The sequence below is a fragment of the Natrix helvetica genome, assembly GCF_964273705.1.
Source record: "Natrix helvetica genome assembly, chromosome: 3".
In the NCBI taxonomy this organism is placed as follows: domain Eukaryota; kingdom Metazoa; phylum Chordata; class Lepidosauria; order Squamata; family Natricidae; genus Natrix; species Natrix helvetica.
Genome location: NC_138549.1, coordinates 132,145,709 through 132,160,486, shown reverse-complemented (window position 1 = coordinate 132,160,486; position 14,778 = coordinate 132,145,709). Strand labels below are relative to the sequence as shown.

At 38.7% G+C, this 14,778-nt stretch overlaps 1 protein-coding gene across 2 annotated transcripts in view; it reads left to right on the top strand.

The window, feature by feature from the left end:
• Window positions 1-14,778, top strand: part of PLXNA2 (plexin A2) — a 477,739-nt gene that overhangs the window by 347,365 nt on the left and 115,596 nt on the right. For both annotated transcript variants that reach the window (XM_081948333.1, XM_081948334.1), the window contains exon 13: window positions 13,403-13,554. In XM_081948333.1, the coding sequence (XP_081804459.1) occupies window positions 13,403-13,554 (152 nt within the window). The remainder of the gene's footprint in view (window positions 1-13,402; window positions 13,555-14,778) is intronic.

Sequence of the window (14,778 nt, the reverse complement as noted above, 5' to 3'; positions counted from 1 at the left end):
GTCGATCTCAATCTCTGATGCCAAATTTTCAGTTGTTTCATTTCATCTTTCACTATGTTGAACATTTCCTGTGTTCATGCTATTTACATTCCATGTTATTATTCTCTCTTTGTAGCTTCAGATTTTATCTTCATGTATGGAAACATTAGCAACTAGACAACCTACATTTAGCCATACCATGACAATAATTGTGTATATGTGTCAATCTGAACTCCTGGTGATTTACTGGAAAAGTCTCTTTGCTTGGAAAGATTTCAGAAGTAGTTTGTCATTGCCTTCTTCTTAGGGCTAAGAGTGGCTGGTCCAAGGTCATCAGCTAGTTTCATGCCTAAAGTGGGAATATAATCTATGGTCTTTCAGTTTCTAACTGATATCTTAACTGCTACAATAAACTGGCTTGCCAAATACCATTGGTGCACTGAAATATCCTCAGTTCTTCCTCAGTAGATGTCAGTAGCTCACTATCTCTATACTATAATATTAATTGTTTTATGTGCTCTATTAATGTGGGTTTTCTTGGTAAAAATGCAGGAATGCTTTACCACTGCGTTCTCCCAAGCAATATGAATTGATGCCTTTACTATTGTCACTGAACTATCTGCCTCCAGCATCTTCCTATACTGCTGTTGCCCTATATGTGTCTGCTTGGGCAGCTGAAATGACCTTCCCATCTTGGGTGACCCTGCATACTGTATACTCCTATTCTTCGCTCATTCCTCCCAGACACTAAAACCATAACCCTGCCAAAATGAGGCAGCAGAACAGAACAGGGGTGTGGAGAGGGGGAGGATAGATTACTTATATTCAGTTCCTATTTTCATTAAGTACCTACTTGAGTTGAGAGACAGCTTAAATCATATTTCAGTTTGGTTCACAACTTCAAGCTTTATAACAAAAATAAAGGGAGAAGGAAACAATGGCAACTTCATTTTGAAAGTCTACTTCAAACCAACAGATCCTTTAAAATTTTCAGATTACACTTTCATAGATCAAATTATTTTGAAAAAGCATAAAAACAGCAATATTTGGAAATGGGGATTTCGAGTATCCAAATATAGCCAACTTCTGAAAACTTAATTTCAAATACATGGATAAAAACTATAGTTGCAACTGGGAAACTGAGTCTTCTAGGTGAAGCTAAATCCAAAACTGCTAGATAATTCCTGGAAGCTTGGCATTCATACAAATCAGCCATCAATAGACACATAGAGATAAACCCCATTCAAAGGTGCTACGTCCTGACGCCTCCAGGCAGAAGTGCCAATCACATGGGAAACGTTTGTTTATTAGCTCCAGAGCAGCTGCAGTCTGGCAGGAGCAGGGCAGGCTCCCTATTGGTTGACTGTTTGACAGCTAGCTTATAAAAGAGCTGTCAGACCCCAGTTGTTCATTCGTTGTCAGTTGTGTTAATAAACGGTTACAGCATATATTCATCTCCTGGCGTTACCTCAGGCGAGTATTTACTACTGGCAATGAAGGTGGGATCCTGAGAGTAACCACACATTTCAAAGAAGTAACGACTTACAACAATCCGCAAAATGATGGCCATACCTCCCTTTGCAGCATTTATGCCCGAGAGGGAGTCGTGGGGGGCATTTATTCAACTTTTTGATTGCTTCCTCATCACCCATGATCTGACAGGAATAACCACAGAAAGGAAGAGAGGTTATTTCTTAGGTCTGTGTGGGCCAGAGAAGTTCTAAATGGCCCAGGCTTTGGCAGCACCAGACTCCGTACATGCTGTGCCTTGGGAAGTGCTACTGGCCAAGCTCAAGGGACATTACGCACTGGCTCCATCCCATTTGGCTAGGTGGTTTGCATTTTGCTGGTGCGTACAAAAAAACCCTGACTGTTAGCCAATTCATGGTAGCTCTTACACAAGCCGCTATTTATTGCGAGTTCCCAGATCTTGACGAGGCATTGTTGGAACAGCTGATTTATGGCAGCAGAGATTTAAGGCTTCAGCGCCACCTGCTAGATAAATCAGAACTAACTTTGGCCATTCCCCTAGATGAAGCACGAGCAGCTGAGCAGGCTGCCCAGTCAGCGGCAGTAATACAAAAGTGTCAAGCCGCCCACAGCCCAACTTCAGCAACAGCCGTAGTAAATCGACAAGCGGCTGAAGAGGAGGATGAAGAGGGAACAACTGATGAAGTGGCACACCTTAAGTTAACAGCAAACAGCAGATGGAAGCCAGCCACGAATTTACCTCAGGCAGGATGCCTGAGTTGTGGCGGGAACCATTTGTGATCGGCTTGCCGGTTCAAATCAGCCACCTGCTGGCGTTGTGGTAAAACCGGTCATCTCGCCTTCTTGTGCCATGCCAACCTGCCAGCAGCAGACAATGGATGTCCCATGAATAGACCATCACAAAGGCACCCAGCCAGGGCTAAGGAGATCTGCCATGCCATTGACCGTGACAGCGATGACGGAGAAACTGTCAACACAGCATCCAAAGGAAAAAGCGGCAACCAGAAAATGTTCATCCCTGTATTAATTGAGGGATCTCCATGTAAAATGGAGATCGACACGGGGTCGGCAAAATCCATTATTTCGTGGGGCAACCTCAAAAGGATCCTGTCCACACTTTCTAAGGCCAATTTGTCCCAGACTAGCTGTGTCTTAAAAGATTATCAAAAAAAGGTCTATTCCAATTGTTGGCAGTGGGAAGTTTCAAATTGAGCATGGCAAATTCAAGGGAAGATTGCCATTAATAGTTGTTGAGGGGCTTCATTATTGGGGTTAGATTGGTTTGAGGCATTGGAATTTTCTATTTCAGGGATTCATTCTACTGAAATTGCTGCCGGTTTCGAAGATCTGACCTGAGAGTTCAAAGATGTTTTTAGCAATATATTGGGTAAATATAATGGATCCCCAATCTCTTTTAACTTAGATACCAATGTAGCGCCCATTCATCTAAAGGCTAGGCAGGTCCCTTTCGCCCTACAGAAAAAGGTAAATGCTGAGCTAGATAAACTAATTCAGCTAGGGATCCTAGAACCAGTAGATTATGTGAAATGGGAGATCTCTATTGTAATTCCAATTAAATCAGACGGATCCATTAGGATATGCGCTGATTATAAATCAACAATTAATAAAGGATTGCATCCCGAAAGTGCACCCCTATCCGGTACCTGTAGTGCAACACCTGTTGCACTCTTTGGGTCATGGACGCTTCTTTGCTAAGCTTGACCTAGCTCAGGCATATCAGCAGTTACTGGTAGACGATGCAACAGCAGACGCTCAAACAATCGTTACTCATCGTGGAGCGTTCCGTTGCCGGAGACTCCAATTTGGAGTCTGCGTGGCTCCCGGCATTTTCCAGAGCATCATGGAGCATCTGCTCCATGGCTTTCCTAGAGTGTTGCCATATTTTGATGATGTGCTGATCGCAGCACAAAGTCAGGAGGAACTGCTCACTAAACTAAGAGCAGTTTTTCTCCGTCTTCGAGATGCAGGACTAAAATTAAAGAAAACTAAGTCCATATTGGTATGGAGTTGGTGATTTTCCTCAGATTTCATATTGATGCCTGAGGTATTCACCTCACTCTGTCCAAAGTGGAATCTATTAAAGACGCTCCGACTTTGACCAACAGGACAGAGCTACAAGCCTTCTTGGGGCTATTAAACTTTTATGCTATGTTCTTGCCCCATAAAGCTTCCATTGCAGAACCTCTACATTGTCTTCTGGACGCATCAGCAAGTTGGAGATGGGGCAGCCGCGAAGAGCAGGCATTCACAGCTGTCAAATCACTCCTGATGTCATCCGCTGTTCTCATGCAGTGCAGTGAAGCTTTACCTTTAATATTAGCTACCGATGCTTCACCATATGGCATAGGGGCAGTACTCAGCCATCGCTGCTCAAACAGCAGTGAAGCTCCTGTGGCTTATTTCTCTCACTCCTTGTCCAAGGCTGAAAGGAATTATAGCCAGTTGGACAAGGAGGTACTGGCAGCGGTGGCTGGAATCAAAAGATTCCACCACTACCTTTATGGTCATTTTTTGTGCTGCAAACTGACCACAAACCCTTACTTGGCATACTAGCAGGGGATAAGCCAACTCCTATCATATTGTCACCTCCTATGTCGCGATGGACTTAATTTCTCGCGGCATACAGCTACTGTTTGGAATATATACTCAGAAAACACATGGGGGCATGCTGATGCCTTGAGCCACTGCCTCTTGCCTCAGGAGGCTCAGGACCTGGCTCCAGCATCTTCAGTCCTTATGATCAATGACCTAGAATTACCTCTCTTTGCCACTGACATAGCTGGTCATTCCAAAACTGACCCCATCCTGTCTCAAGTTCTAGAATGGGTCCACAGGGGCTGGCCAAGAGGAGAAGTATCTGAGCAATTGTTGCCATACTTTACTAGGTGGCTGGAACTCTCAGAGGTCAAGGGCTGTCTTTTATGGGGGAACAGAGTAGTAGTTCCCCCATCTTTACGAGTGCCAATTTTACAGCTCCTCCATGTGGGCCATCCAGGCATAGCTAGAATGAAGGCTTTGGGCCGTAGCTATGTCTGGTGGCCCAAATTGGATGCCAAAATTGCCAATTGGGCATGTCTCCCTTGTCAAGTCTCACGTCCTAATCCCCCAGCTGCTCCTACTAGGGTCTGGGAATTATCACAAGGACCGTGGGTAAGAGTACATATAGATTTCGCAGGGCCACTGCAAGGGCATACTTTTCTGATTGTAGTAGATGCATTTTCTAGGTGGGTGGAAATTGCCTCCATGAATACTATTACCTCGGAGGCCACTATTAAAGAATTGCAGAGACTATTCTCCACTCACCTACTACCGGACACTTTAGTGTTCGATAATAGTCGTCAATTCACCTCCGCTGTTTTCCAAGCTTTCCTAGTGAGGTTGGGCATTAGACGCGTATTGGTGGCCCCGTATCACCCATCCAGCAACGGTAAGGCGGAACAGGCAGTCCGCTCTGTTAAAGATGCATTACAGCGTATTGGACCTGGTCCATGGGGGCAGAAAATCAATTTATACCTATTGGCCCAACATTCCATGTCATGCCCCTTAACTGTTAAAAGTCCAGCTGAATTATTGATGGGACGACGTCTTCGTACCATTCTGGACTGTTTACACCCGCACTATCATGTAAACGCTTCTCCAGAGTGTTCATCACACACCGGCACCTTTGACCTAGGGGAAAGAGTGTTCGCAAAAAATTGCATAGCGGATCTTAAATGGGTACCGGGTCAGATAATTCAAATAGCTGGCCCATATTCTTATAGGGTCCAGTTAGAGGATGGACATCAGTGGCAGTGCCATATAGATCAGTTTCGGCAGTGCAATTCACCAGTACATCCATCTGCTAGGCCTGCCACGCCTAGTTGTTCTTCCCTTCCTCAGCACCCAGATGAAGCCAACTGCCACCCAGACTGCTCTCAACCAGGATTCAATGCTTCTGCAATACCTGCCACGATCTCGTTGGAACACATACCTGTTGATTCCTGTAATCCAGCAGGGGCGGAGTCTCTGGAAGGCCAGGCTGAGAAGACGTCATCAGCAAAGGAGGATCTGAGACAGCCTCCTTCCCCGGTGTGCCAACAAGAACTAAGATGCTCTGGAATTCACCAGAAGCCCACCTACCTGAGAGACTATGTATGTGCAATGGGGGAAGGAGTGCTACGTCCTGACACCTCCAGGCAGAAGTGCCAATCAAGCAGGAAACATTTGCTTATTTGCTCCGGAGCGGCTACAGTCTGGCGGGAGCAGGGCAGGCTCCCTATTGCTTGACTGTTTGACAGCTAGCTTATAAAAGAGCTGTCAGACCCCAGTTGTTTGTTCATTGTCCATTGTGTTAATAAACGGTTACATCATATATTTGTCTCCTGGCGTTACCTCAGGCGAGTATTTACTAAAAGGGGTAGTAAAAATACTCAGAAGGAAACAAAAAGACCATAAGACATCCTGTTCAGCAGCCAACACTCAGATAAGCAGGGATTAACACCAGTCAAACAAAAAAAATGAACCTAATCAAGAAGCTACCAAGGAGGCAAATAAGCAGACGAACAAGTATCCTAATCAAGAAATTGCCAAGAAACAAGCAGACAAGTATCCTAATCAAGGTACTACCAAGTAAAGTCACATATACACTAACATTGGTGGGGCAAACTATTATATGTAAACAGGAATAAACCCTATATTCACTAACATTGATGTTTCCTAGTTGAATAAGCAACTGCAAACAACCAAACTCAAGAGAGTACCAAGGACTCCACATAGCCAACTTTTATTAAACTTCAATAGTATAGTTTGCTTGTTTGTTTTGGGGTCCTGATCTATATTCATAGATAAGGCAGCTGCCTGGATTTCAGGTCTGATCCACTTTTATTTAAAGAGCTTTATACAAATAGCATCTTTCAAATGTTGCTACCTTCAATGATTATGACTGAAGTTCTCCAGCTGTAATTAATTGAATGCATCTGTTCTAACCCAGCAGCAACATTTTGACACAGTTCCTTCAGAACTGTTCAATTAGTGGCAGTTAAATCTAGGTCAGATTGGATATCTGGTTTGGATATTTTCCAGGTCAAGACATTTAGAAAATAAAAAGGCAACACAGCCTTTGACACTGTAGTCAGGTTTTGTTATCTCCAGTTTGGTTAAAAAGAAAAAACAAACCTTGAACAGCCTCTCAAAGAAAAGAAAAAGAAAAAAGGCAGGCTGTGGATTTACTGAGAGAGGAAAAAATACCTCTATTTGTCATGCAATTGCTTCAGCAAAAGCATTTAAAAAAAATAAGCATACTGTTGTAAGGGAAATAACTGTCAAGAACCATGAACCATTGCATATAGGTGATCTGTAAACATTAACAATAGCAAACCTTAGAGTGCATAATATAATATAATGCAATTTGATTTTCGTATTATGTCTTTTGTAGACACATGATGCTTTGCAGAGAAAAATGATACAAGACACACTACAGAGTGTGAGCTACAGAAAGCAGACTCTAATCGACACTACATGATGAATAGATTAAAGCTTTTAGTCCCAGACTGAATGCACGAAAGAAAATGGGAACTGAGGCAAAGACAGGCCAATGAAATAAGTGTTTTTAGAACACAAGTAAGTCTAAATGAAATGGAAAGTGTATGATTAATAGTCTCTTTAAATGGGGATTGATATTAAGTAATATGGCTTTCAAATTCTAAAATAAATGGAATGAGAAACAAAGTGGAAAAAAGTTAAGACACATTAGAGAGGAAGGAATGAGAGCAAAGAAACTGACTTATATTTTAAAGTACTTAGACAATTTGGGAAGAATATTACTGGCTGTTAATTGTGGAATAGAAAGTGAACTCACAAAACAAATAAGGTTAGAATTTAGTCTCAGGGAATCATAGTTTAGGCTGGGGTGTGTTCACAGCTAATCTGAGATGTTTGCCTCCCTGTGGCAGTGCAGCACATCGTTCATTTTAGATTTCAGATATGTGGTGGCTACATCTGGAATTAGAAGACATGTGAGCATTTTCATAAAATGGCAATCATGGGGAAGGAATTTGTTTTCAGAAAATAATTGCCACGAAAGGTGTAGCCAGTCACAAAACACACATTTGGTGGAAGATAAGCTAATGTTTTTTGCCAACAAGCAGCATATGCAGGAACCTGCTGTTTGACCAGATTGACAAAAGGGGCGTCATCCGATATGCAAACACACATTTAGATTGTAATTTAGGTTACATGCTGAAACTTTTTGAAAACATGATGAATTGCAGTGTTGCTTATTCCAGACCATAATGTACCAATGAGTTGAGTCAATACATTGTTATGATTGTTCTAGAACCTAGTGGTCATTAAAAAAAAAGAATTTACCCAAATTACATTGCAAGCCCTCGCTGGAATCAGATATTATGCACAAGTAAATAGTCCCCTTCTGTTCTTAACCTCATAAATACTTGGAGATGGTTCTAAAGGTATACTTTTCTAGATTTAGGAATTAAAATGGCTATGTTAGAGACGTGCTATAAATAAGTAGCTTTTAGTTCTTTAAAAAGACATTTAAGGAGGTGTGACTGCTCCCTAATAAAATGTGATATTTAACATTCAGAGTTTGTCCAAAGTGGAACTTAATAAAGTTCTCCAAAGTAACTGTCAAGCCATTTAAGGTTACTGGCTTTTATAAAAGTCTATAAAAAGGAAGCCTAATTTCTCAGCAGAAGTTTCTGCCACCAGCTGCAGCCTCCCACAAGTTTTCTTATGTTCCACCATACTAGGCATAGCAGCTGCCTCCACAATTCTTGGTTGTCTGGCATGATTCAGAAGCTGAAGGAGCAAAATGCATATGCTGGATTTAATATCATTGCTTCTAGCCTTGAGAGTGGGATAAAATTTAGTTCATAGTAGAAAGAAAAGAAGAAAACATTGCATGGTAAAATGCAGTTTGAGGTCTAGTGGTTGCTTAAAAGAGATCTGAGTTTGCTGGTGGTTCCTTTAAACAATGTGCTATGCAAAGTCCCATCTGGTTTTAAGGCATCTGTGCAGGAAAAAAGTCAATGCAGTTGCTGAGAAATTAGCCTCAAATCTATATTTGAATAATGGTTTATTAGATTGAGATCGAACCAGTGAGTCCTAGAGGAAATCAACTCTTACTGCTGTTTAGAAGGCCAGATACTGAAGATGAAACTTTTGCCGATTTTTGAAACTTACATTTCAAATATCGGCAAAAGTGCAACTGTATGTTCATCATTTGTATGTAATTCAGTTTCACATTTCATCATATGTTGTTCAATTCCAGTAAACTTTTTATTTATATTTTTTCCTCTCAATTATATGAAAACCATTTATATTTTTTCTCTCAATGTATATGAAAAGCATTGACAACTATATTCTTCTATAGTCAAATATTCTCAATTCACTTTAAGTTCTCCATTTGCTTGTACTAATAAATTTTGGTATGTTAACCATTTCTTTTTACTGACTGTTTCTTTTCTATTAAATGCTTCTTTTGGTGAGATCATTAAAGGTACTTTTGAGCACAGCCTGGGCTTATATTTATTTTATATTCTTCTTCTTCCATAAGGATTTTTAAAATGTACATGAACTTTAACTTTATGGTACCATAAAAAGCTGTGGTGATCATATCTCAGGTTATGTAGTTCTAATTCTAATTTTTTAAAAATTTCTCAGCAATACGCATTCTTTTATCCAAACCAAGTAGCGGGCTGCAGTTAACCTGATATTTCTATCTTAACTATTATTGAATATGGTCTTATGTAAGCCTTTATCTGCTCATCCATTCCAATTCATTCTGTTGGAATTTAGATTTTAAAAACTATTTACAGCAGGAACCAATACTATGTTTTAAACATTATTGCTGTTTAGAAGCCTAAATGAAAGAGGTAAAGATGTTCTGTTTCTTCTTACATGGTTTTTCAATCGTGCTGCGATGTGGTGAGATCACATTATGTTGGGTGGGATAAAATAAGTAAATGTCTTCTCTTATATGCCTGTAGAAGACAATAAACAGACATATATCTCTAAGAATAGCCTCTTCCTCTCAGTAATAATTAGGTTATATAACGCATATAAATAGGTCCATTAAAATGAATATTGGAACATAAATCAAATGCACTATATTCAGTATGAATGAAAATCACCTATTGGGTATTTGTGGAACCCTGCAGTGCAGCAGACAGAGTATAAGAATCAAAACTGTTTAATGAGAATCTCTAATGAAGTAGATGAATATTTTTGGTGATATTTCACACCTCACTACAAAGGGAAGAAATAAAAGGAAAGGAAAGAGATGAGTACGTAAGAGAGACAGAATGCATCAATGTACAGTATGTTCAAGATAACGCAGTAAGAAGTAACACATCTTGTTACAAAATGAATCCAAATGCATGTTCTACTCAAAATGCAGTAACTGAAAAGATTACCTTCAATTTCACCTTTAATATATTTATGAGTAACTCAAGGCAGTGAACGTTTATAATGCTTCCTCCTCCTATTTTCCCCAGAACAACAAGCTTGTGAGGTGGGTTTGACTGAGAAAAGGTGGCTGTGCCAAAGTCACCCAAGTGACTTCTAATCCTGCATAAAACAGGATTAGAAGTCATAGTCTCCTGCTTTCTAGCCTACTGCCTTAACCACTAGACCAAACTGACTCTCTTTAGTTTTCTAAAGCATTGTTTTAAATGCTGTGTGCTAAAATGTGAGATTCTCAGTTTTCCTTTCTCAGTAAATAACTTTTATCACCTCAGAAAATGTGGAAGAAAATTTAAATATGGAACTATATCACAATGTTTAAGGCAGTATTTTTTCAAAAGAAATTAAAACTTAGAAAGCAATAAAGAATTGAAGGTATTCGGGTCTTTAGCATGCATCAAACTCAAACATTGGGATTTTGATTTGACAATTCGGGTTTGTTTTTAATCTAGAGGATGTAGTGTTTTCATTATTGTGGATTATAATTAAATATACATGAACTCATTTCCCATTAGAATTCTTTCAGTGATAAGAGTTATTTTTATTTTTATAGAAAAAGAGAAGAGAAGCACGATGGTCCATTTGAAATGTTTCTAAATCTAGAGTTAAGAAGTCCTTTTAAAAGAGAAGCTAAACTGTTACTGTTTTTTCAGGATTATGTACCCTCTATACCTTAATAAGGGTTTTCAGTGCACCTTCAATTTGTTTCTTATAGATAAAGAAACAATAAAATCCTGCTAGATTCTTCTTTCTTTATCAAAACAAATGTGTTATTTTCACTTAGACCTCATAATGGTTCTAGAGCAGGAGTGTCAAACTCATAGCCCATGGGCCGGTTGCATCACATGCTGACCCTGCCCCCACCTGGTTTAGCAAAGGGGGAAAAAATTCCTGATATGTCACGTGACATCGCCATGATGACGCAAATTTGACACCCCTGTTCTAGAGCATTACTTGATTTTGTATTTTCAGAATGGGACTAACAATTATTAGATTTGCTGTCCAGCAGCTCCTGATATTCTACTTAAAAAATAAGCAAAGGTCTGCTATTTTTTCCTACAGTCCCTGTTATAATTGAGCCAACTTTAGTAGAAATGAAGAGTTAATAGAGAAGGCAAACCAAGAACAGAAGAAAAGGACCATGTAAAAGAAAGAAAGGAAAAATAATAGAAACTTTCTAACAAAACAGAACCTTTGTGATCCTAAATAGAAATGCAATCATCTACGTATATTAATCATTTCAATATGAAGATTTGTTCAGACAAAGCACCAGTAATCATTTTCTTTTTTCATTAATTTATAAATGATGGAGCAATAAGCAAACAGCAGAACCATTGTGAATTATTGTTGAGTAATTGTCTTAATTCAAATTCAAATTCAAAATTCAAAAAATATATATTTAACATTAATAATAATAGTAGGATTCTCATCCTACAGTTTTAATTGTACAAAGTCCCATTTTTGTATTTAACAAACCTATTTATATAATCCTAAAGTAATATAGTTTTTTAATACACTATTAAAATATTTTGCATTTTACCTGAAACTTCTGTTCATTCAATAAAAAAGGGAGAAAACACTGAAGCTAATGATAGTTTGACTTAAACCTTTCTTCCTGCTTTTGATTTCTTTTCCTTGTTGCTTTACCTGCTGTTTAATGAAAGTTCTGGAGAGCTGAAAAGCTTGCTTTCTCATTTCGTCTTATCCCAGTAACAGTATTGCCAGGGTTGATGTTTTATAGTCACAGGCCATTAAATTATTTCTGCTCCTCCAATGTTCAGAGAGCATATTCAGATGTGCTGATGTAAAAATTACTGTACTTGGAAATACTGCAGATTTCTTGGGCAATTCACACTTCATTGCATATTAAGTGCCATTTAATGCTTCATTTCCAAGCATTCTCGCTTATTGCCTCATTAAACATATCTTCCCATAGTGATTCTCTCTATTTAGGTGAACACTTCTCAATGTTTTTCATATTAGGTATATTTTAAGTATATATAGGCATTGTATTGTTAATAAACTGGATGCTATACAACCTACTGGTATTCTCATGTATGGCTATATATGTCATGATGAGATTCTACACTTCAAAAGCAATCACTAAACCACTGCATGTGACATTCTATATTCACAAGCCTAAACTGAATATATTGTTTCATCAAAGCACTTAGACCAGAACTGTACAGCAGAAATGTGTTATCTCAGCCTTAGCTACCTCTAGACATATTCATTATTCAAGCTATTCGTTATGACTTCATAAATTCTCCCACATTACATTTCTGAGAAAAGAGATTTTGAACTACTATACTAATCAGGAGAATGAGGTGGGGAGAATTGGAAGCTTGATGTCTCTTGGATGCGTAAAAAAAAGAAAAGAAATGTATATAGATACATGCAATTAATTCCAAAGATTTTAAAGACTAAAGTGACCACGTCACAGGGCTGCGTTATTCCTGTGGCACGGGTACGTTATTCCTTTGGCACATTCCAATCTCCTGGACTTTACCCCAGGCACAGGATGGCAGGCTTTCTAGGCCCTGGGCTAGGCCCTATTATTGTTGTAATTGCTAAAGAGAAGGCCAGTGTGTGTATCATAGAGACTTGACTGGGATAGGAGGGTAGGTACTGTTCTCTGAGATTTGCCCAGCTAGTATTCAGGTTTGGCACTAGCTAAGACTCCAAAATAGCGGGGGGGGGGGAGGTGGAGTGGTAGTGATTATACTAGAGACTAGAGAGGTATCCAGCAGACATTCTATTCACATTACTGGATATGCTGTTTCTTAAGTTGGGCTCCAATGGGTCTCTGTTGGGACTGTTATTGTACCAGCCTCCCTGCTGTGGAGTGACCTCCCTGCCTGAGCTTCTCAACTCCATGGCTGAGCATATTTCAATCTGCATTTCCTGGGTATGAGGTTATCCACATAGTGGCAATAATACACCAAAGATTCTACATTATCCACAATGGAGGGATGACTGGTGAAATGATGAAGCTTCCAAACATGGCATAATTAACTTTCTTGATCAGATAAAAGATAATATTTTCATTTATAGCTAACTGGGAACTCCTTTTGGAATTTTTGCATGAAACAGAAAAAAATGATCTTATGACTTGTGATGATTACAAATGGATAATAGAAAAATGGGAGCTTTTATTTTAAACATAGAGAAGGAGGTAATATTGTAACCATATTTATATTTGCAGCGCAAGAAATTGACAGCTGATTCTTTCTACTTTTCATTCTTTCTCATTGCGCTTTTGCTTTTTTTCCTATGCTTTTTTTCTATTTTGTATTACTTGTTATGTTCTCTTTATAACTTTTAATAAAATGTATTTTTCTTTTTTTTAAAAAAAAAGAAGAAGAAGCCAGATCTTTCTCAGAACCATTTGTAGGACCATGTTTATTTTTAACACTAATGTTCTTGTTTATTGTTTTTGTTACTTTCCCAGATCCTGACACTGTCAGGTCCACCAGAAGGAGGAACACGAGTCACTATTCGTGGTGTCAACCTGGGGCTGGATTTCTCTGAGATAGCCCACAATGTACAAGTTGCTGGTGTGGAATGTGTTCCACTAGAGGACCAGTACATTATTGCTGAACAGTGAGTTTGTTTGCTTGTTTGTTTATATCCCACCCTTATTTTTTATAAATAAGGCAGTGAACATACCTAATACTTTCCCCTCCTCCTATGTGGTCTGTATGTGAGCAGATAACCAAATAAGAGCACTTAATATAAATAACGTTTTACCTCAGAATAAAGCCAAGAATTCAACTGATAGACCAGTGCTAAGAATATTGTGATTTCAGACACTAATTTGTATAAATAAAGTTATAAAACTAGGTAAATAATTATGACAAAATATTACTTTTCAATGAACTGGATTCCTTGGTGTCATTTTAACTCATCCTTACTATGAGGAAGAAGCGGTTGTCCAGTTCCAATTATGTCTAGCGTGCTTCACAAATTTTTGTCCTTTGCCCTGCTACTAGTTTAAGAAAACTGAAAATAGAACCAGTCTAACTTTAGCAATTGCATTGGAAGATCTCCAGTATTTTGGAATACCACAGAAACCTTGAATTCAGAGTTACAAAAGATATGGGTAGAATCCAACATAATATATCTTTTTCTTTCTCTGCTCAGGAGATTTCATTTATAGATGAATCTGCAGAGAACTTGTATGTGTCTACTTCAGACACAACCAGCATTTTCTCCATTCCTCTGGGCATCAAGGGGCCAGAATACTGGGCAGATGTAGTGGAAAACTGATCTTTTCATTACCTATTATTGTGGAATACATTTCTTTATCTAGTAATAGAAAGCAAACAGATATAGAGAAGGTTTCTTGTAATAGCAATGGCCACTGGATCTCTCTGCAGGACCAGATACTGCTAACCATGAAATTGGATTTTTATTAACACTTGCAAAATACATTGATTATTGTGTCACAGTTTCATTAGTTATTATAAATGAATATCATATATAACTATAGCAATACATTGGAAACAGCTTTCAACAAGCCATTTCTTCATGTGCAGATATATATTTCCTTTAGCTATATTTTTATAAGGGAGATATAACTGGAAAAATCATATACTTTTGTACAACATACCTATATATGAATAGAAAAGGCCTAAAATAGGTGTCATTTTTAGAATTTTTCTGATGAAAATATGCACGCTTTAATTTGTACCAAGTACAGTTTAATATCAAATAGGTTAACTTTCTTCTTTTTAGGCCCTTATGTTATGGCTAACAGAATCTTGTTCTATCTGGAATTATGTAGTTGCATAGGGCAAGAAATTTTGAACGAGCTCTCCATCCACT